The sequence below is a fragment of the Mirounga angustirostris genome, unplaced genomic scaffold (genome assembly GCF_029215605.1).
Source record: "Mirounga angustirostris isolate CCGP_5_RB_7025 unplaced genomic scaffold, mMirAng1.0.hap1 SCAF_2, whole genome shotgun sequence".
Classification (NCBI taxonomy): Eukaryota; Metazoa; Chordata; class Mammalia; order Carnivora; family Phocidae; genus Mirounga; species Mirounga angustirostris.
The window spans coordinates 195,611,732-195,634,457 of record NW_026991710.1 but is presented as its reverse complement, the minus strand read 5'-3'; the positions used below and the strand labels follow the sequence as shown (position 1 = coordinate 195,634,457).

General features: G+C 42.7%; 1 protein-coding gene across 1 annotated transcript; it reads left to right on the top strand.

The window, feature by feature from the left end:
- The first annotated feature begins 328 nt into the window (after positions 1–328).
- LOC123847728 (putative protein FAM90A14) lies at positions 329–5,610 on the top strand. The gene is made up of 5 exons (XM_045879513.1): positions 329–359; positions 2,655–2,836; positions 3,294–3,493; positions 3,930–4,038; positions 4,675–5,610. The coding sequence occupies exons 1-5, from the start codon at positions 329–331 to the stop codon at positions 5,608–5,610; spliced, it is 1,458 nt and encodes a 485-aa protein (XP_045735469.1).
- The last annotated feature ends 17,116 nt before the right edge of the window (positions 5,611–22,726 follow it).

Below are 22,726 nucleotides of genomic sequence, written 5' to 3'. Positions count from 1 at the left end.
ATGAAGGGTTGTGACTTTCCACTTCGGGTTAAGCACCCTTTCATTGAAAGCATATTCTGAGAAGAGTGACTGGTCAAAGGCAAGGCTCTCAATGCTCCTGACTCCCTGAGGTTGTAATTCGAAGGGAACTTCATCCCACAGTCTCATCAGTGCGGGGTTGTGGAGGAACCGTGACAAAATCCTGGTCCATTTGGCTGTGGGCGCTGAAAGCCTAAAGAAGGAACTGGTTCCCAGGATGTGGAAAGATCCTCAACTCCAATGGATTAGAAGGGAGTTAAGAATGGGGCCCTGAGAATAAAACATTAAAGAAGAGATTCCAGACCCAAAGATGGGCAGCTTCCTGTCGAGTAGAGGAGAAAGTATGTTTTGCAAAGTGACTTTGTAGTTGAAAATGGCTCCCTCGTGTGTCAAATGGGAAATTCAGACTTTGAGAGGAAAGCATAGGTTCTTTCCCATTTTCTACTCTGTGTGCCCCATGTCGTATTGCCATAGCATGGATTCTTGTGAGTTCATGGGGGCAGTGGCTTATGCCACTAGGTATGAGTTGAGGCCAGTTGGGGCAGGAGAGGATTAGGAAGGCATGTGGGTCTGGGTGGGGCAGGGTAAGGATGAAAGGCATAAGGGTGGGGCACTGTTAGGGGCCCCATGAGATTGGGTGTGGCGAGGTGGAGGCTGGAGGAAGCTCTGGTAGGGTTGCCAGGCACCAGGCTGGGACTGGGCCATGGCTTTAGGGCCATGCACAGAGGCCCAAGGAGCAGCCTCATGAGGAATAGAGGAAAGGCCCATTCAAACATCCCTACAACGTCCCAGACATGCCGATCTTAGGGTGGGAAACTACCCAGAGGGCCAACATGATTGGAAATGGAGGCTCTCCCCCTGGGTTAGTGGTGGTGGTACTTGTTGGAGTGCTTTGGAGAAAGATACTCGCTTGGATTCCAGTCAGGAATGGCCAGATGATAGGACTCTACCATTCGACCCTCCACTCTCTTTGGAGAATCCCAAGGATAGGGGCATTCGCTTAAGTGGTGGTCCATTCGCTTAAGTGGCTGGCACTTTCTTTCAGATCAGGTCTTGATCTCAGGGTCCTGAGCTCCAGCTTAACATTGGGCTCCATGTTCAGCGGGGAGTCTGTTTGAGGATTCTCTCTCTCCCTCTACATCTGCCCCTCATCCCTTCCCACCTGGCCCCTGCTCCCACTCTTTCCCTCTCTCTCTTTCCCTCAAAACAGAACAAAACAAAACAAAACAATTTCAAATGAAACAGTCCTAGACTCCAATGTGTAATTGTGGCAGAGAAAAGTATACAGAAAAGACGATCTGTGAATAATACGATTTTCCCATGCAGGAAAATGTTCTTCAAGAAGGCATTGTTGATTGGGTCTGGCCCTGCTGACAAGAAAGAGGATTAGATTGATGGGCATCAGCTGCCTGAAAGGTCATGTGACCTTGGGCCCATAGGAAAGTCAGGGAAGAAAGGAAGTATCCTTTTCTGACCATTCCTCAGGCATGACAGACCCAGAGTTTCCTCCAGTGGAGTCTGTCCAGTACCTTCCCAAGACTCTACTGAGAGACAGGAGGAGCACCGTTGCCTTTCAGGTGGGTTTTTGGACAACTGGGTCCTTACCTTAGTGGTCAGAGAAATAGGACAGTGAGGAAATGATGGAGTGATGTGCCTTTTCTCAACAGCTTAAGGAATGGTTCCTGTGAAAGCATATTCTGAGAAGAGAGACTGATCAAAGTCATGGCTCGTCAATGCTCCTGACTCCCTGATGTTCCAATTCCAAAGGAACTGACCCCAATAGTCGATTTGTGTGGTTTCCTTGAGGAGCCGTAACAGAATCCTGGTCCATTTCACTGTGGGACTGGGAGCCTAAAGAAGTCACAGGTTCAGGGCACCTGGATGGCTCAGTTGTTTAAGTGTCTGACTTTGTCTCACGTCATGATCTCAGGGTCCTGGGATGGAGACCCTCATTGGGCCCCCTGCACAATAGGGAGTCTGCTTGTTCCTCTGCCCTCTCCCCCCACCTTGTTCTTTCTCTCTCTCTCTCTCCTAAGTAAATAAAGATAACCTTAAAACAAAAGAGAAACTACTGGTTTCACATGAAGTTAAAAGGTATTCATTTCCCAAGGATTAGACACGAGTTTAGAATGGGGCACTGAAAGAAAACAGGAAACCAAAGAGTTCGGACCTTCAGATAGGCCACTTCCAATCTAGTAGAGGAGAAATGATGTTTTTCCAAGGGATCTAGTAGTTGAAAATGGCTTCCTCGGGTGTCAGGGGGTTAATTGAGAGTTTGGAGAGGAACGCATACCTGCTTTCCCCTTTTCAACTCTTGAGTGTTCCATGGAGTATTGCCATAGCTTTGATTCTTGTATAAATCGGGGTGGGGGGGCAATCCTGTCCCTGGTTTTGCTTCCAGAGTGCATTGTGAGAGAATTCATGAGCCACAGTCAGTCATTCAAGGCAACCTCACCTGCCTTTCCTAGGGCACCGTCCTGGGGAGTATGGAGAACAGGGAAAGAAGAGAGGTCGTAGGGTGACAAGTGTGTTTGATTCAGTGGTCCTGAGGCACCCTAATGCCTACTTGGAGAAGAAGGGACAGGAAGGAGGCTTGCATCTGTGTGAATATGACTCTCCTTTTTCTTTTGACTCAGGAAATCCAGACATCCATCCCCGAGGCAGGCTGGCTGACATGTCCCACAAGAAGGTGGGACCGATGGAGGGCAGTCACACCAAGCTTAGGCCCTACAGGCCCTTGGCAGCCCAGAAAGGGAAGAGGTCACAGAGGGCACCCATGGCACCAAGGGCTCCTGGGCCAGAAGAGGAGGATCCCAGGGTAAGTGGAGGCCAGCATGTGTTGTGAGCAGGGGATCAGCCAAGACTCTTGAAACAATCTTGGCACATGGAAAGATCTGTGTCCACAAACTCAGTTGTCCTTTCCTGGGCCAGGATGACCTGCCTTGGAATCTCATCACCACACACATTGGGGTTTTCAGAGATGCTGAGGATCCACCTCAGGGGTGCACACGTTCAGGTCCAACTGGCATTTTTCCAAATCTCTCCATGTGGCTCCTTCTATTCAGCCTAAGACCAGTGATCCCTCCTCCTTCTCCCCCCCAACACAGGCTGGGGGAAGTATCCTATGGTCTTCAATAGGCTGTCACCACACAAGCCCTAGGTGATGTCCCCTATCCAAAACCAGTCTTCTACTCCCCGAATGTGTCCTTCTCTTGTTCTTTGCATTTGGCCTGTGACTTGGACTTCTTCACTGACCCCTCTTCCTTCCTCCGCAGGTGAAGTGCCGGGACTGTGGAGCCTTTGGGCACAAGGCATCCAGCAGGAGGTGCCCCATGAAGCACTGGGCTAGGGCCCTTGTCCCCCAGGCCCTGGGCTCCAGGAAGCTGAAGGAGAATGTAGAACCACAGAGTCAGCAGGACCAGCAGAATCCTGGGTCCTTGAAGCAGGCTGAAAGGGAGAAGGGAGAAGGACCAAGGTGAGAAGCGGGGCTCGCTGCTGTCCCCAATCCAGGGGCTGACACCTAAAGACACCATGTCTCTGCCCCTGGACACTGTGTGCTGTGCTGTGCTGTCTGCAGGCAGGGACAGGGTTGGGGAGGCAGGCAAAGGAGTTCTCCATCCTCCAGGGGTCCACACTTAGGCTCCCATGCTGCCCTTGCTGAATCAGCGAGGGTGTGTATGGTGGGGTGGGTGTCCCTTTGCCAGGGGACACATGGGAACTTGGCCAATGCCAGGCAGACCCGCAATAGATCCCAAATGCTAGGAGTTCCTGGGCAAAGCTGGAGGGCTCCCAGGAGTGGGGGGAAGCATGGCAGAGGAGGGAAAGGATGCTGTTGGCCGAGGCCCCAAGCTTGTGTCCCAGTGGAAGACACAAAACTGAGTTCCTTCGACTTCCCATGCTTTGTTGTACAGGCAAGAAGCCCAGCAGAGGGTGGCCCTGCTCCAGAGATTCCCCAGGAGACCCCAAGGGGAGCAGAAGCCAACCTGGAAGGATTGCACAGAATCCTGTGGCTACGTGAGGGTGAGTGTCCCCTTCTTCCTGGCTCCTGTTCTCTCTGGGGGATCCCAGTGGGCTTTGTTGCCCTCCGGGTGAGGACATGGCTCAACTTCCATTCTGAGCAGTATGATTTCAGGGGACGTCCTCTTGCCCCATTTTCCCTTGTGTGTCCATCCTGTTGCCTTATTCTTGGATGTGTGTGCACAGTGAGCAGGGTAGGATGTGAAGACCATCGGAGGACACTCTTTTAACATGTAGAACCCTCTATGGAAAAACAGGCAATTCTCCTTTGGGACACATTTTCCCTACATTTCCCATCAAAACTCAGTAGCCACCAAAGTGACTCCATACCAGCAGGATTCCTGTGCTTTCCGGAACCCATTGGAAGGAAGAGCTGGTCCACTGGAGGAACCACAGAAGCTTTCTCTGTTCCTCCCTGATGTAAAAGGTGTATCAAGGTGACCCTGTTGAGTATTTATTCCTGACCACCCCAGAGCTGTGGTCCTACTTCATATGTAAACAGAACACTTTTCTGTCTTTCTCTGTTGATTTGAACATAAGAAGGACTTGGGGTTTTGTTGGTTTCTTTGTTGTCCTTCCTGGGAATGTTGCCTCAGAGGAAAAACTAATGTTTGTTCTGTGTGTTGTCTTTCCCCACAGCGTCCACACAGGCCAATGCCCGTCTACACCACCAAGAGAGAGTCCATCCTAGAGCCTCCCCTCACATGGGAGCCACCTACCAAGACCCCTGACATGAGAACTGGGTACCACCTGGTGTCTCCTCTCAGAAGCCCTGCAGGGAGCATCTTCCCACCTGGTGCACAACACGAGGCCCAGCAAGTGGTGACCACTGACATGCCTCACCTCGCATGCCAACCCTTTGCCATGGAGGGTGGCCTGGTTGTCCCCCTGACAGAAAACAGGCCCCAAGGTGACTCCCTTGAAGGTCCCCAGGCTGTGTCCAAGGCACATGGCGTGGACCATGCCCACGCACCAGCCAAGTGTCCTGAGGAGAACTCACGTCCTAATGCAAGCAACCGTATGGTTCAGACTTCCCAAATCCACCTCAAGACACCAGGCAAGAGAAGTGCCCAGATCCCCCTAGAGACAGGCCTGAACTCCCAGAAGAAAGCATGCTGGAGCCCCTTCCAGCACCCTCACAAGAGCATACAGGGAGGCCATCTTGGGGTTTCTGAAAGGCTGTGTCCTCCAGCAAGGAGAAGTGCATGTGGACTCCTAGAGGCAACCCCAGTGACCAGGAAGACTCCTGCCCCAGGGAAGAGCATCAACCTGCAGCCTGCACGCACCCAACCTCACCTAGAAACTGTGCAGGGGTGCACCGAAGCCCCACATCTGCCTTTCAAGCCCGCCCCTGGCAAGCCCCTGAGAATAGTCTTCACGAGATTGGACAAAGGCTGCTGGGGCTCCAGGTTCCTCATAGCTCCCTCATTCCATCCTCCTGTGAAGTCAGCCCCTCTTGATCAGGGCCATCCTGTCGTTCAGACATCTGAGGGACCCTTTGGTCACGTCCCTTTGAGTGCCCTCCATGATGAACTGCAGGTGTCCTCGTCCTCTGAGGACAGTGGGAGAGAGTGAGACAGACCATGGCCTCAGAGATTGGTCTTCCAGCCCAGGGGACCCTGAGGAGGTGTCTGTTGAACTGAGGACAAGTCACAGTCCTGGGCTGATGTGGTGAATCAGCCCTTCCTCAACTGCCTTGGAAGGAAATGGTGGAGTTCACATCATGTTGGGTGTCATGCTTCTGGGGCCGTGCATATGCAAACCAAACACACACATTGACACACACATGCACACACACACACACGGCCCTTCCTCTTTATGTAAATACGGTACTTATCCATCTGGGATGTCAAGCTCGTTTTATTTAAAGACATTCTCTATGAAAGCGAAATTATAGTGATAAGTGGTAAACTCGAATGTAAATTGAACCTAGGACCTAAACCTGCATTTGGTTTACAAATATCTGAATTGGGGGATTCTGGATAAAGATCCCACCATGTGCTCTGCCAATGGTGACACAGTATTTTCTCCTGACATTAGATTTTCTTGATTCTGTGATGAGATTTTTGTGGAAATTGTCAAGGGGAATATTTGACCTGGTTTGCTCTTTTTCCTGATTTAATGTGATTCCAAAGTTGTGTGTAGTTGTTTTATCCTTAATAAAATCTTCCCAACTATGACTTAATGTGCATGGTTTTTTTCCTCTGCATTTCAGATCCTTTGTGTAATGATTTTAATTCCTCAAAGCTTAGTTACCTGAGAGGAAAGAGGAGCTTGATAGGACCTAGTGCTTTTAGACCTTGTGGATCTCAGGCACACCCAGCTCTCCCACATGAATAGACGCCTAGAAAACATATATCCCCTTGCATCCTCTGTACATGCCACATGCACTGCATGGGGCCTCAGTCTCCCTTTGGTCTCTCATGGGATCTGGTGGTGAGTTGTCCTCCACCTATATTGCAGAATCCCCCTTCAAGTGATGGATATTTTTGCTGCTTTTCTGAGGCCTGGGCATTGGGATTTACCGCCCTTCAGATGATTTCCCAAGGCAGCAATGTTTGACAGCCCATTCAGGTGGTGGTCAAAATATCTCTAGTCCCGGGCTCCGGTTCTTCTCTCTCTCTCTCTCTCAGGGAAGTCTCTGATGAGGACCAAGGGCAAAAAGCCCGTAGAGAGGATTACTCTCTTAGGAAGGGCCAATGACTGCTCCTGCCTCCCTACAGAGCACCAGTTTGGGGAATGCTCCCTTTCAAAAGTGCCTGAAAGTCTTGAGAGTTGACATTGTCATGCAATTAAAAGAGAATCATGTCTTAGCTAACAAGGACATGGGTGACATGCTTCCTTACCCAGAGTGGAGACAATCTATTCGGAAGGAGAAGAGAAAAACTGTTGAAACTCTCTTCTAGCTCCAAAATAAAAATGGTCTCTCAAATAGTCCCAAGAAAAAAAGACCAGGAACGATGTGAATTCAAACTATCTGCCTGGAAAAGAAGCAATATGGGCTGTCATCCACATGTAGGTCAAAGGCATTGGAATTGACAAACCCTCTCCAGACGGGTGGAATAGAATGGATACAATGGTTTGTTTCCTGGAGTCCATAGTCTCTCATGGTTCATCTCTCCCTCCCATTTCCCCCCCTTCTTTTTTCCCTTCCTTCTCCTAATGTCCTCCATGTTATTCCTTATCTTCCACAGATAAGTGAAACCATATGATAATTGACTTTCTCTGCTTGACTTATTTCACTTAGCATAATCTCCTCCTGTCCCATCCATGTTGATGTAAAAGTTGGGTATTCATCCTTTCTGATGGCTGAGTAATATTCCATCGTATATATGGACCTCACCTTCTTTATCTGTTCATCTTTTAAGGGGCATCTCGGCTCTTTCCACAGTTTGGCTATTGCAGACATTGCTGCTATGAACATTGGGGTGCATATGGCCCTTCTTTTCACTACATCTGTGTCTTTGGGGTAAATACTCCTGTCAAGCAACTGGCACTTTCGAGTTTAGCTTTTTCTCCTGCCAGTTAATCTTTGTGTGATTTCCACCATTCTCATGCTCCTGCCATCAGCCTGACCAGTGTCAGGCAGATGTCTCCGTGATTTTGTCCTTTTGAAGACTGATTTAGTTCTTTTGATTCAGAGAAAGAGAACCCGCGGGAGTGGAGTGAGGGGCAGAGGAAGAAGGAGAGAGAGAATCCTCGGGAAGAATCCTCGCTGAGAGGGGAGCAAGACCCGGGCTTTGATCCCAGGACCCTGACCTCACGACCTGACCTGAAATCAAGAGCTGGCCTAGTAAGCCACTGAGCCATCCAGGCGCCACATCTTTGGGATTCTTCAGTGATAGTTGGGGATGGAAACAGGGAATGCTTCACCTGGGCTTCCTGACCGGAATCCAAGCAAGCATCTTTCTTCCAAAGCAGTCCAACAAGGACCACCACCACCACTAGCCCAGGGGAAAGGCCCCATTTCCAATCATGTTGTCCCTCTGGGTGATGTCCTGACTTAAAGATTGGCATGTATTGGACATTGTAGGGACGTTTGAATGGGCCTTTCCTCTATTCTTCATGAGGCTGCTCCTGGGGCCTCTGTGCATGGCCCTAAAGGCATGGCCCACCCCCAGCCTGGTGCCCTACCACAGCTTCCTCGAGCTCCTGCCTGGCCTCACCTAATCCCATGGGGCCCCTGCCACTGCCCCACCTTTATGCCCATCAGCCTGACCCCTGCCCCATACATTCTCCCACCCCGTCCCAATCCTCTCATGCCCAAAATGGTGTCAACTAACCCCTTGGTTCTTTTTTCTAACTGACCACTGTGTCACCAGCGCTTCTGTGCTACACCCCAATTATAATAAACTATATACTGGGGTGGGGCACGGCATGGGGAAGCATACCTTTCACTGTCTTTATAATTAAAATTTGCATACACTAATTTTGAATCTTTTTAAATATTAATATTTCCATTGTTTCTTTATCTTTTAAGGTAAAACATTTTGGGATTTTGATTTGAATTAATATAATGATCCCCTAATTAAGGGAAAGCCTTTTGTGTGTGTTTTTTTTCTAATTCATTTATCTATTAACTACCACTTATTTCTACATCACATGTGTTTAATTAGAGGTATTTTTTGCTGTTTTCATGAAACTCCACAAAAGTGTTCCTACTTGTAATGTGTGGGACTGTTTGTTTTTTGGGTATTTTTTTAAGTATCCTTCCAAATTACATTTTAATTTATTGAAATTATATTTGAATGCTATTTTGTTTGCCTGACCTTGGCTCCAATGTTTTTGTTGAAAATAGCTGTTAATTCAAAGAATTTTTTACCATTATTTTTCTAGGATTTGTTCTGTCATCAATCATATCTCCTGCCGATGACACAAATGCTGTGATTGTATTCTCACCCTCCACCATGCACTCATTTCTCTTGTGCTGAAGTCCTGGCTACATGTGTAGCACTGCGTTGAAAATCAGCAAACACTGTGAGCTCAGTATCTGTTTGTCTTTAAGGGCATGTAAGCTTTCCCTAGTGTATCATGTTTGCTCTAGGAATCTAGTCGGCCATATTTCTCTTCATCATTACCTGGTCATGACGATGAATGTCAGAAGTTTATAAGTCTTTCCACCACTTAATTTCATCCTATTTCCCCTGTACATTTATATTATTGTCAATTACAGTAAGAGACTTTCTTATATTTAATTTTCTTATGCGTAATCTTCAATTTGCTAGGACAGGACATCTGGAGGTTTCTCAACACACACACACACAAACAGGTGTGTAAGGCATGTAAGGTAATGGATGTGTTAATGCACTTGATTGTGGTGATCACTTCCCAATGTATATGTATATCCAAGTATCACATTGGATACACTTGATTTATCAGTTATAATCTCAGCAAAGCTGGGAAACTGTTTCCTTTAATTATATAAAAATGTTAAGTAAAGGTATAAGGTAATAAAGCATTCTTGCATTACATCTGATGTTCATGAAGTAGTCTTAAATCCACTGTTGTTTTATTTTGATTGAATATTTAATGATTTGATCCATACACACCTAAGGATGGTTGGGTTTTACATTGTTCTTCCCTTACCGCTTCAAGTGCATTTCAGACTCTCCCTCTTTTCTCAAACGGGTCTTCACATGAGTCAAGTGTTCTCATTGGGCCTTGTATCACAACCCTGGGAACATTGTAATCTACACTGATATTGAAGATCAAATGTACTATATGCTGGTTAACTGAACATACTAAAAAAAAAAACATTCCTCAGCAAGAGAATAGCCAGTAATTCATAACTGTCCATAGCATCAGATGTATGCTTTTGTATAAAGACTATTTTCTAACTTTTTATTTTGTAGTCTTTTTGGATTTAGCCAGAGTTGCAAACCTATCACTCAGTTTACTCCAATGTTAATATCTTATATAACTAGATATATTTATCAAAACTCTGAAATTAACATTCATATAATAAAATTAATGCAGACTTTAAAAAAAAAAGAAAAGAAAAGTCAGATTTCCAGGCATCTGGGTGGCTCAGTCAGCTCAGCATCTGCCTTCAGCTTCCGTCATGATCCCAGCTTGCTGGGATCAAGTCCCACATTGGGATCCCATCTCAGCGGGAAGTCTGCTTCTCCCTCTGCCCCATCCCCTCTCATGCTCTCTCTCAAAAATAGATAAAAAATATTAAGAATTCCTCATATCAGTGAGGTCATATGATACATGTCTTTCTCTGTTTGACTTATTTCACTCAGCATAATACCCTCCAGTTCCATCCACATCGTTGCAAATGGCAAGATCTCATTCCTTTTGATGGCTGCATAATATTCCATTGTATATATATACCACTTCTTCTTTATCCATTCATCTGTCGATGGACATCTTGGCTCTTTCCACAGTTTGGCTATTGTGGATATTGCTGCTATAAACATCGGGGTGCACGTACCCCTTCAGATCCCTACATTTGTATCTTTGGGGTAAATACCCAGTAGTGCAATTGCTGGATCATATGGTAGCTCTATTTTCAACTTTTTGAGGAACCTCCATACTGTTTTCCAGAGTGGCTGCACCAGCTTGCATTCCCACCAACAGTGTAGGAGGGTTCCCCTTTCTCCGCATCCCTGCCAACATCTGTCATATCCTGACTTGTTAATTTTAGCCATTCTGACTGGTGTGAGGTGGTATCTCATTGAGGTTTTGATTTGGATTTCCCTGATGCCGAGCGATGTTGAGCACTTTTTCATGTGTCTGTTGACCATTTGGATGTCTTCTTTGGAAAAATGTCTGTTCATGTCTTAATCTCAGGAAACAAACTGAAGGTTGCTGGAGTGGGGGGTGGGGTGGGAGGGATGGGGTGACTGGGTGATAGACACTGGGGAGGGTATGTGCTCTGGTAAGTGCTGTGAATTGTGCAAGACTGTTGAATCTCAGATCTGTACCTCTGAAACAAATAATGCAATATATGTTAAGAAAAAAAAAGAAGAAGAAGATAGCAGGAGGGGAAGAATGAAGGGGGTGGAAATCGGAGGGGGAGAGGAACCATGAGAGACGATGGACTCTGAAAAACAAACTGAGGGTTCTAGAGAGGAGAGGGGTGGGAGGATGGGTTAGCCTGGTGATGTGTATTAAAGAGGGCACATTCTGCATGGAGCACTGGGTGTTATGCACAAACAATGAATCATGGAACACTACCTCAAAAACTAATGATGTAATGTATGGTGATTAACATAACAATAAAAAATTAAATAAATAAATAATATTTTTAAAAAGACAAGTCAGATTTCCCTGTGGCATGTTTAATGACATCTTATCCCCCCCACCCCAGGGGCATTAAATTTTAATAAGTTACAGAGCAAAGTAGTTAAAACTTGTGCACTTTCTGGAATTACATAGAAACAGAATCATTCAGAATGTGCTTCTAAATTTTGTGTGACTCCTTTAATGCATCCACCTGTATACTTTATTGAAAAATATTTTTAGGTGTTCAAACTTCTTAATTTTATTTAATGTTATTTTATTTTATTTTAATTAAGTTAAATTAGCTAAAATATAGTGCATTCATTTTTTATATATGTTCAATGATTTATTAGTTGCATATAACACCCAGTGCCCACCACATCATGTGCCCTCCTTAATGCCAATCACCCAGTTACTCCATCCCTCCACCCCCTCCCTTCTGCAAACCTCAATTTGTTTCTTGGAGTCCAGAGTCTCTCCTGGTTTGTCTCCCTCTCTAATTTCTTCCCACTTTTCCCTCCCTTCCCCTATGGTCCTCCATGCTATTCCTTATATTCCACATATTAGTGAAACCATATGATAATTGTCTTTCCCTGCTTGACTTATTTCACTTAGCATAATACCCTCTAGTTCCATCCACATGAATGCAAATGGTAGGTATTCATTCTTTCTGATGGTTGAGTCATATTCCATTGTAAATATGAACCACATCTTTATCCATTCATCTGTTGAAGGACATCTCAGTTCCTTCCACAGTTTGGCTAGTGTGGACATTGCTGCTATGAACTTTGGGGTACATGTGCCCATTCTTTTCACTACATCTGTATTTTGGGGGTAAATAACCAGTAGTGCAATTGCTGGGCTGTAGGGTAGCTCTATTTTTAATGTCTTGAGGAACCTCCATACTGTTTTCCAGAGTGGCTATAACAGCTTGCATTGCCACCAACAGTGTAAGAGGGTTCCCCTTTCTCCACATCCTCACCAACACTTATTGCTCCCTGTCTTGTTAATTTTAGCCATTCTGACTGGTGTGAGGTGGTATCTCAGTGTGGTTTTGATTTGCACTTCCCTGATGGCAAGTGATGTGGAGCATTTTTTCATGTGTCTGTTAGCCATTTGCATGTCTTCTTTGGAGAAGTGTCTGTTCATCTCTTCTGCCTATTTCTTGACTGGATTATTTGGTTTTTGGGTGTTGAGTTTGAGAAGTTCCTTATAGATCTTGGATACCAGTCCTTTATCTGTTATGTCATTTGCAAATATCTTCTCCCATTCCATAGGTTGCCTTTTAGTTTTGTTGACTGTTTCCTTTGCTGTGCAGAGCTTTTTATCTTGATGAAGTCCCAATAGTTCATTTTGGCTTTTGTTTCCCTTGCCTTTAAAGATGTGTCTTGGAAGAAGTTTCTGTGGCCACAGTCGAAGAGGTTATGGCCTATGTTCTCCTCTAGGATTTTGATGGATTCCTGTCTCACATTGAGGTCTTTCATCCATTTTGAGTTTATCTTTATGTTTGGTGTAAAAGAATGGTCCAGGTTCATTTTTCTGTATGTGGCTACCCAATTTTCCCAGCACCGTTTATCGAAGAGACTGTCTTTTTTCCATTGGATATTCTTTCCTGCTTTGTCGAAGATTATTTGACCATAGAGTTGAGGGTCTATTTCTGTGGTCTCTATTTTGTTCCATTGATCTATGTGTCTGTTTTTGTGCCAATAACATGCTGCCTTGATGATGACAGTTTTGTAATAGAGCTTGAAGTCAGGCATTCTGATGTCTCCAGCTTTGTCTTTCTTTTTCAACATTCCCCTGGTGATCCAGGGTCTTTTCTGGTTCCATACAAATTTTAGGATTGTTTGTTCCAGCTCTGTGAAAAATGTTGATGGTATTTTGATAGGGATTGTGCTGAATGTGTAGATGCTCTGGGCAGCATAGGCATTTTAACAATGTTTATTATTCCAATCCATGAGCATGGAATGCTTTTCCATTTCTTTGTGTCTTCCTCAATTTCTTTCATAAGTGTTCTGTAGTTTGTTTTTTTTTTTTTAAAGATTTTATTTATTTGACAGAGAGAGATACAGCGAGAGAGGGAACACAAGCAGGGGGAGTGGGAGAGGGAGAAGCAGGCTTCCCGCCGAGCAGGGAGCCCGATGCGGGGCTTGATCCCAGGACCCTGGGATCATGACCTGAGCCGAAGGCAGACGCTTAAAGACTGAGCCACCCAGGCGCCCCATTGTTCTGTATTTTCTAGAGTACAGATGCTTTACCTTTTTGGTTAGATTTATTCCTAGGTATCTTATGGTTTTTGTTGCAATTGTAAATGGGATCAATTCCTTAATTTCTCTTTCTTCAGTCACATTGTTAGTGTATAGAAATACAACTGATTTCTGTGCATTGATTTTGTATTCTGCCGTGTTGCTGAATTGCTGTATGAGTTCTAGTAATTTTGGAGGGGAGTCTTTTGGGTTTTCCACATAGAGTATCATGTCATCTGTGAAGAGAGAGAATTTGCCTTCTTCCTTGCTAATTTGAATGCCTTTTATTTCTTTTTGTTGTCTTATTGCTGAATCTAGAACTTCTAGTACTATGTTGAACAATTGTGGTGAGAATGGGCATCCCTGTCGTGTTCCTGACCTTAAGGGAAAAGCTCTTGGTTTTTCTCCGTTGAGAATGATAGTCACTGTGGGCTTTTTGTAGATGGCTTTTATGATATTGAGGTATGTTCCCCCTATCTCTACACATTGAAGAGTTTTAACCAAGAAAGAATGCTGTATTTTGTCAAAAGCTTTCTGTGTCATTTGAAAGGATCATATAGTTCTTGTCTTTTCTTTTATTAATGTGCTTTATCACATTGATTGATTTGCGAATGTTGAACTACCCTTGCATCCCAGGAATAAATCCCACCTGGTTGTGGTGAATAACCCTTTTAATGTACTGTTGGATCCTATTGGCTAGGATCTTGGTGAGTATTTTGGTATCCATGCTGATCAGGGATATTGGTCTGTAATTCTCCTTTTTGATGGGGTCTTTGTTTGGTTCTTTTCAATGCATCATTAAATTATCTAAGCCTTTCTTCATGGGCTATTGTTTTTCTCTCTTTTCCCTAATGTCCTTTCTTTCCATCAGCCTGTCCCAAATCACTTATTCCCTCTTCTGCCTCATATACCCTAGCTGTTAGAGCATCCAATTTAGACTGCATCTCATTCATAGCATTTTTAAATTCGACCTGATTAGATCTCATTTCTGCTCTTAGAGATTCTGTATTGTCATGTATGCTTTTTTCAAGCTTAGCTATTAACTTTATAATTGCTATCCTTAATTCCATCTATGACATCTTGCTTATATCCATATCAATTAGCTCTGTGGCAAAGAACATTGCCTCTGGTTCTTTCCTATGTTGTGAGTTCCTCCTTCTAGTCATTCTGCCCAGGGAAAGATGGGTGAGCAAATGAATAGAGTCCAAAATATCAACTATGAGCCAAGCAAAATGCACCCTAGAAAAAATCCAAAGTGGTCAGAAGCCACTGCAGAAAAGGGAACAAAGCCAAAATGAACAAAACAATAAAAATGGTGGAGGGAAAAGAGACTATAATCTCACAGGATGGACAAAGCAGGGTGATCTTCTTGTTCCTGATTGAATTTTGGTCTCTGTGTTAGAAGACACTACATCTCAAAATTGCAAAGAATACAAGTTTAATTGAATAGAGTGAAAAAAGGACTAGAATGAGGAATAAATCTATAAAATGTAGATGTGATTTAAAAAAAGTGTTACAAGTGACTTAAAAACATAAATTGGTAAAATAAGAATCTAGTTGAAACAGGAAAAAGGTAAAAAAAAAAAAGAAAAGAAAAGAAATGTAAAATTTTAGACTGAAGGATAAACAAGTCGTAAGGAAACACCTGGAGCTGGAGTTTTAGTCTCCTGGGATTCATAAGCTTGTCATTCACCTGTTCTTCCAGTCTGTCTTCTGCGGGAGGGGCCTGCTGTGCTGCCTCTCAGGTTTCTTTGCCTGGGCGGAGTGACCCCACCCCTTGTCAGGGGGATGGGCTCAAGGTGAGCTGGGCCTCTGTGTGGCTTTTGTTCCTTGGTGGCTTTCTGCGCCTCTTCATAGGGTCAGAGCAAGAATGGCCCTGACTGGATCTCCGGCCCAGAGCTGCAAGATCATGGTCCCCCCTCTTCAATAAACTCTTCTGGTCAAACTGTCTCCACTTCTCTGTGCACAAAGCTCCACAGAAACCCATGGATTGCACCTACTGTAATTCCCAGGGACCCATGACCATCTCTTCGCTTTGTGTCTGTGGGACTGCGAGCATTTGTGGCCTGTGCACGCACCCAACTCAGCTTCTCCCAGGTTATGGCTGGGTGCCGCCCTACTGTTCTTTTTGGGGCGCTGCCACCCTGAGAACTGTTGCCTGGTCGTGGGTGCCACTGTTTCAACCCTCCCAGAGGTTGGTAACAGGCCAGCACGTTCCAGTCTTTTTCTAGGTGCTCAGGCACAGAGCAATCTCCCTACCGGCCCGTCTCCTGGTTTATGGTGATCGGAGCTGAGAGTCCTTCCTGGGCTTGCTGACTATAACCAGTTTCCCCGCTCCACTGCTTGGGAACTCCATTGGCTCAGGCACCCCAGTTCTTTCTGTGTCTCCTGGGATCCTGAGACCACAGTGACTCCCTTAGAATTCTGCCATTTCCATCCTCTGAGCCCCTTTCAGAAAGGGATGTCTCTCACTGAAGCAGATTTCTAAGAGTCTTATTTTGCATTCCAGTGTTATATCACTTTCCAGTAGCCAGCTTATGGAGGCTCCCTCCCCCCTCCATTTATCTTCTGATATTTTCCCTCAGATTCACGACTCCACAACTCCCACCTTGCAGATTGCAGTCATTTTTCTGCTTGTAAATTTCCATATATATTTTCTTACATCTCAGGCTAAATTCATGAGTATTCAGAATGGTTTGATAGATACCCAGCAAAATTTGAGGGACCAGATGAAACAAGGTCCCCTACTCTTCCACCATCTTGCTGCAACCTCAGTGACTACGTCTTCTAAAGGAAGTAATCCCAACATGTGTTAATATAGCTTGGCTTGGCCTCTTTGATGCTCTTTCTAGAGCCCTTGAGGAGCCCTCCCTCTCAGGTCCTGGTGGAGGAACAAGCAGGAAGCTGGACAGGGGACCCAGTCCCACTGATCAGGGATGGCTTCTGGCAGGGCTGGCTCAGGCTGGCTCACATCCAAATCACAGGCTAGATGTCATTTTGGAAAATGTTCCACTTTCTCCACCCCATATTGGCTTAGTAGTAAATTTTAATGTTGTAGAAAAGCAAATAGTGAGCCAGAGGAAATGAGTTTAGAAAGCCCTATAAATCTGGCTCCCTCCAGGTCATGGACAGGGGTAGGACCACAGCAGTTCCCAGATCCCTGCTGTCAGAAAATTTTCTGGATCTGCTAAGATGTGGGTGTGACCATGGGCAAGTTTCCCATCTGGTTCTTAGGTTCCCAGTAAGTGATGGGATGTATCTTCAAATGCTATGCAAATTCCACAGAAATATATGAACAAATATGTTCATAGCATTTTTATTCATAATCACCCAAAACTGAAAACAGCCTAGGCTTCCAACAATAGAATAGATATACTCTCTGTGGTGATTCAGTCAGTTGAGTACCACTGCTTAGTAATGAAAAGAATGAACTGAGTAGATACAACATCTCAGACTGATTGAAAGAAATCATAGCCAACAGAGTACTTACTATATAATTTAATCAATATGAAGTTCAAGGACAGGCAAAATTTGTCCATAGGGCAAAAAATCAGAACAGCAGTAGTGTTTGTTGATATAAATGTGGGATTGACTTGGGAAGGGCATAATGGAACTTTGTGGAGTGAAGGTTAATATTTTACAACTTGACAGGCCTTTGGGTTACATAAGCACATATGTTTGTTAAAACTCATCCCTTAAGGTATATATAAACTTTACATAAAATTAAAATTTTAAGTAAAATGAATTAGTTGTAATAATATTGAACTCTAATAATATACTGAATTATTTAGGGAAAATTTACTGTTAGCTATAACTTTTTTGAAATAGTAAAAAATAAAATGGATTAATGGGGAAGTTGTGGAGAGATGAAATAATATGTACAAAGCAAGTACAATCAAATGTTAGCAGCGGAATAGAGAGTTAAATGTAAAATTCATTGCTGTTTTCATTGTTTTTGAACATTTTCTTAATTAAATACTGGGGGGATAAACTTTATAAGTCCCTTCCCACTTTAATGTTTTTGTGGTCCCCATTCAAAGGGATACAAAGGTTCAGGGTAGCTGGAAAGTTCAGAAGAGAAGGCTATTGAGAAAATGAACCAAACAATGAAGAATCATTCTCCAGGGTTCCAGATGCCTTTAGGGAATACCAGAAAACCTCCTGCCCTTAGTGTCCCTGCCCTATGAGCTTCCTGGACCAGGGAAGCTATTCCTTACACAGATCAGAGGGCAGCCACAAAACATAGGAGCATGCATATGATACTATGAAGGACGCAGTGAACTATTCGCTACAGCTTTCACAATTGTTCATCCAGCCCTGCCCACCTGCACCTTGTTCCTATTTAGGAGTGCAAAAATTCTGCACCTCTTTAAACACTGTAAAATTTCTGAGAAATGCCCCTTTCGAGGTTTCGTCTTTGTATTCTGCTGCTCTAGGGCACATTGCTCTCACGCAGCACTTCAGTCCCCTTGTCAGCCAGAGATCCCAAGGCTTTCTGGGATTCCCAATATGTTTTATGGTCACTAGCCTCATGATACTGCTCTTGATGCCTTCCTATTTTCACTTCCTCCTAAGCACCTGTTTTTTGGCATCCCTTTACCAAACCCAGAAGGCTCAGCTTGGTGTTTCACCCCTTTGCCTGCCCAAGCGTGGAGAAGAAAGATGTGATTGGAAGGTCAGGACATGAGCCTGTGCCTGAGACCCAGAAGAGGAGCGCAGGTTGGAGCGGTCTCATCAGCAGGGTTGACATGAAGGCATCCGAAAGGAGGGCAGCAGAAGAGCCAGAGCATGGGAGCCGGGAAGACTCAGTGCAGCCTCGCGCCCTAGCGCAGGTGTTCATACCCCACCAGCCAATATAGCCAATATAGCTCCGCTATGTCACAATGGAGCGATTGTGCTGCACACTCCCTCACGTGACTTCACTGGGCATTCTTTCTCCTTTGGCCCTGGCCTGGCAGCTGAGAGCCAGCCCACCCAGAGCCTTCCCTCCTCCAGCCCATTGTCCCATCTGCAGATGTCCCCAGTTCATTGGAGAATTTATTTAGGCTCTGTTGACCGTTCCAACATGTCCGTTCCAGCTGGAAGAGATGTCCTAAACCCTTGTTGGAGCCCAGGGTTCGGAGAGCAGCTGGGGTAGCAGAAGCCTGGCAAGGGGCTGATTAACCTGATGGTGATCATGCCTGTCCCCAAGGTGTGCCTCAGACCCACCCCTCTGATGCCCAGCCCAAAAGGCCACAACTGCTTTCCAAGAGGAAGGTAAATAAACCATTTATTATTTCCTTGATCTCTTTAATTTCCATAGTGTAGAAAACATTTCTCAGTGTTTGTCTTTTGTCAGTCTTCATTTTCAGTGGGGTTTTTATTTGATAGTTTTCTATTCTGGTTTTAACCTTTATTTTAGCAACAGATAATTATTTTATTTGGTCAAATTCAGGCTGATGTTCATTAATAAAAATATAGTTCATGGGGGCGCCTGGGTGGCTCAGTCGTTAAGCATCCGTCTTAGGCTCAGGTCATGATCCCGGGGTCCTAGGATCGAGCCCCTTATCGGGCTCCCTTCTCCACAGGAGGCCTGCTTCTCCCTCTCCCACTCCCCCTGCTTGTGTTCCCTTTCTCGCTGTGTCTCTCTCTGTCAAATAAATAAATAAAATCTTTAAAATATATATATATATAGTTCATGATCCCATTACATATTTTTATTTCCCACAGAATTGTCAGCTGAATTTTGTATCAAAAAGAAAAAGATTGTTGGGGCCCAATACTTCCTTAAATAATCCCCTTTAATGCCTATTGCCAATCATCTTGGAGATGAATTGACCTGACACTATGTATCAGTGTTCTCTTATGTCCTATACAACTGAACATTGTCTCCAGGGACAATTTATGTTTCTAGTTGTTTATTCTTAGTGTATAGAAATGCAACTGGTTTTTGTATGTCAATTTTGTATCTTGCAATTTGAAAATATTTGTTAGCTCTAGCAGTGTGTGTGTATACTTTAGTGTTTTCTATGTATATGGTTAAGTGACTTGTGCAGAAAGATAATTTCACTTTTTCCTTTCCAATTTGGATGCCTTTTCTTGCTTAATTGCTCAGGCTATAACTTCTACTACTATGTGAAATAGAAGTAATGAATGTTAACATCTTTGTCTTGTACCTTAAAAAAAACTTTCAGTCTCTCAACATTGAGTCTGATGTTAGCTGTAGATTTTTCTACAGGGTTATTATGCTGAGGAAGTTTCCTTTCATTAGTAATTTATTGAAGGCTTTTGTTAAGAAAGGTATTGAATTTTATAGATGCTTTTTCTGCATCATTTGAGATCTTCATTTATTTTTATTTTATTAATGTGCTGTATTACATTGATTGTTTTGCCTATGTTGAACAATGCTTACATTCCAGTAATAGAATCCTGCTTGATCATGGTGTGGTATATAATCCTTTCAGTATGTTGTTGAATTAATTGTGCTAGTATGTTGTTGAAGATTTTTATATCAATATTTATGAGGCGTATTGGTCTATATTTTCTTGTAACATCTTTGTTAGGCTTTGGTATCAGGGTATTGCTGGCCTCATACAATGGGATAGGAAGTACTCCTTCCATTTCAATGCATTGAAATTGTTTGAGAAGTATTGTTGTTAAATTCTTCTTTTAATATTTGGTAGAATTCAGAAGTGGAGCCATCTGGTTTCAGACTTTTCTTTGTTGGGGGATTTTTGATTACTAAATCAATCTCCTTACTAGTTATAAGTTTATTAGATTTTCTCTTTCTTCATTTGGTTTTGGTGTCTTGTGTGTTTCTATGAATTTGTCCATTTCATCTAGGTTATCTAATTTGTTAGAATACAAATATTCGAAGCATCCTTATAATACTTTTCATATTTCTGTCACTTCGCTAATCATATCCCCACTTTCAATTCTAATTTTGCTAATTGAGCTCCTCTCTTTTTTTCATAGGCGATGTCATTAACGGTTTGTCAATTGTTTTATTTTCAAAGAACTGACTTTCTAAAATATTTTCTATATTGCTTTTCTATACTCATTTTTTTCTCTACTCTAATCTTTATTTTCTTCATTCTTCTATCTTTAGGTTTAGGTTGCCCTTCTTTTTCTAGTTTATAAGGTGTAAAGTTATTTTTAGATAAGATTTGTTTTTTTAATGTGTTTACATCTGTGAACTTCCCTCTTAGCACAGCTTTCACTGCATCCCACAGGTTTTGGAACATTGTGGGTTTGTGTTTTTTTTTAAGATTTTATTTATTTATTTGAGAGAGAGCAAGAGCAAGCATGAGCAAGGGGGAGGGGCAGAGGGAGAAGGAGAAGCAGATTCCCCACTGAGCAGGAAGCCTGATGTGGGGCTCAATCCCAGGACTCTGGAACCATGACCCGAACTGAAGGCAGACGCTAACCAGTTGAGCTACCCAAGTGCATGGAATATTGTATTTTTGTTTTCATTTGTCTCAAGGTGTTTTCCAATTTCTCTTGTGATTTTCTCTTTTACTCATTGGTTATTTAAGAATATGTTGTTTTATTTCCACATATTTGCAGATTTTCCAGTTTTCCTTCTGTTATTGATTTCTACCTTTATTCCACTGAGAACAGAAATGATACTTTGTATGATTTCAATCTTTTTAAATTTACTAAGAATTTTTTTGCAGCCAAACATATGGTCTGTTCCAGAGAATGTTTCACATACACTTGATTTGTTATGCTGTTGTTGGGTGGAGTTTACTGAATATATCTCTTAGGACTAACTGATATGCTACTGTTTAAGTCACTTTCTTTCTGTACAGATCTTCCTTCTGGTCTTTCTGGTTATTCTATCCATTATCGAAAGTAGGTATTGATGTTTGCATCAATTATTGTAGAACTATTTCTTTTTCTCCCTTTGATTTCGTCAGTGTTTGCTTCATATATTTGGGAGTCATAGTATTTGTCATATATAGGATTATAAGTACTGTATTTTCTTACTGTATAGATTCTTTAATCAGTATAAAATGTCCTTGTTTGTCTATTGGAACAGTTTTGGACTTAATGTCCATTTTGACTTATATTAAAATAGCTACCCTTGCTCTCTTTTGGTACCTATTTGCATGATATATATTTTCCTTCCTTTAACTTTTCATCTATTTGTATCTTTAGATCTAAAGGGAGTCTCTTGTAGACATTATATAAGTGGATCATGATTTTTTTGTTTGTGGTTTAGTTTAAAATTTTTAATCCATTCTGCCATTCTATGTCTTTAGGTTGGGGAGTTTAATTCATTTATATTCAAAGTAATTATTCATAAAGGAAGATTTACATCCTTGACTTATTAAAGACTATATGAAATATGAACTAGTATTTTACATGTCTTTTGGCTTTAACTCTAATTTTCCCTTCATGGCAAATATATATATTTATGTGTATGTGTTTATATATGACTTTTTTAAAAATTAGCATTGCCATACAATACTTGATTCTTTTTAATCACATGAAAATTTGCCCTTTTTGTTGTTCTTTATCCTTTCCTGTATCTTTAGGCTTCCATCATTTGGGATCACTTTCATTTATCTGAAGAGCATCTTTCTGTAGAAAGCACTATGTTTGTTCTTAAATGAAAATGTCTTTAATACTGTTTTTAAAGAATTTTTCATTAACTTTAGAATTCTGGCACATAATTATCTTTTTTTGAGCACCTTACTGATAATTCTTTGACTTTTATTTTGTTTCTGTTGAGAAATTGGTATAATTCTTATTTTACTCTTTACAGGAAGTTATCTCTTCCTTTGCTTTCATCTGTAACTATATGCATTCCTAGAAAAGGATGAGAAAATACATTTGAACTAAGTCCTTCAGGCTCCTGGGCAGGAGGAAAATCAATTTCTTTCTCTTTTGAGAAATCTAACGTAGAAGAGTCAAGAGTCGGATGCTTAACCGACTGAGCTACCCAGGCACCCCTATCTTGGTATATATTCTACTGCAAAATTTGCTTTTAGATAGCAAGCACTTATTTTTTCTTATAGTCCTAGATATTTATTTATTCTGCTTGCTTTACATTTTTATTGTGAATTGTAGTCTTTTATTAATAGATTAAATTCTTGTGTATTTCTCTTTAATGTTTAATGTATGCCTAAAACTATTAATTTCCATAGCTGTTTCCATATTTCATTACTGCAATCTTGTTTATAAAATATATCTAAGTATAACTATTTACATATTACCTATTCAGATATTAAAGT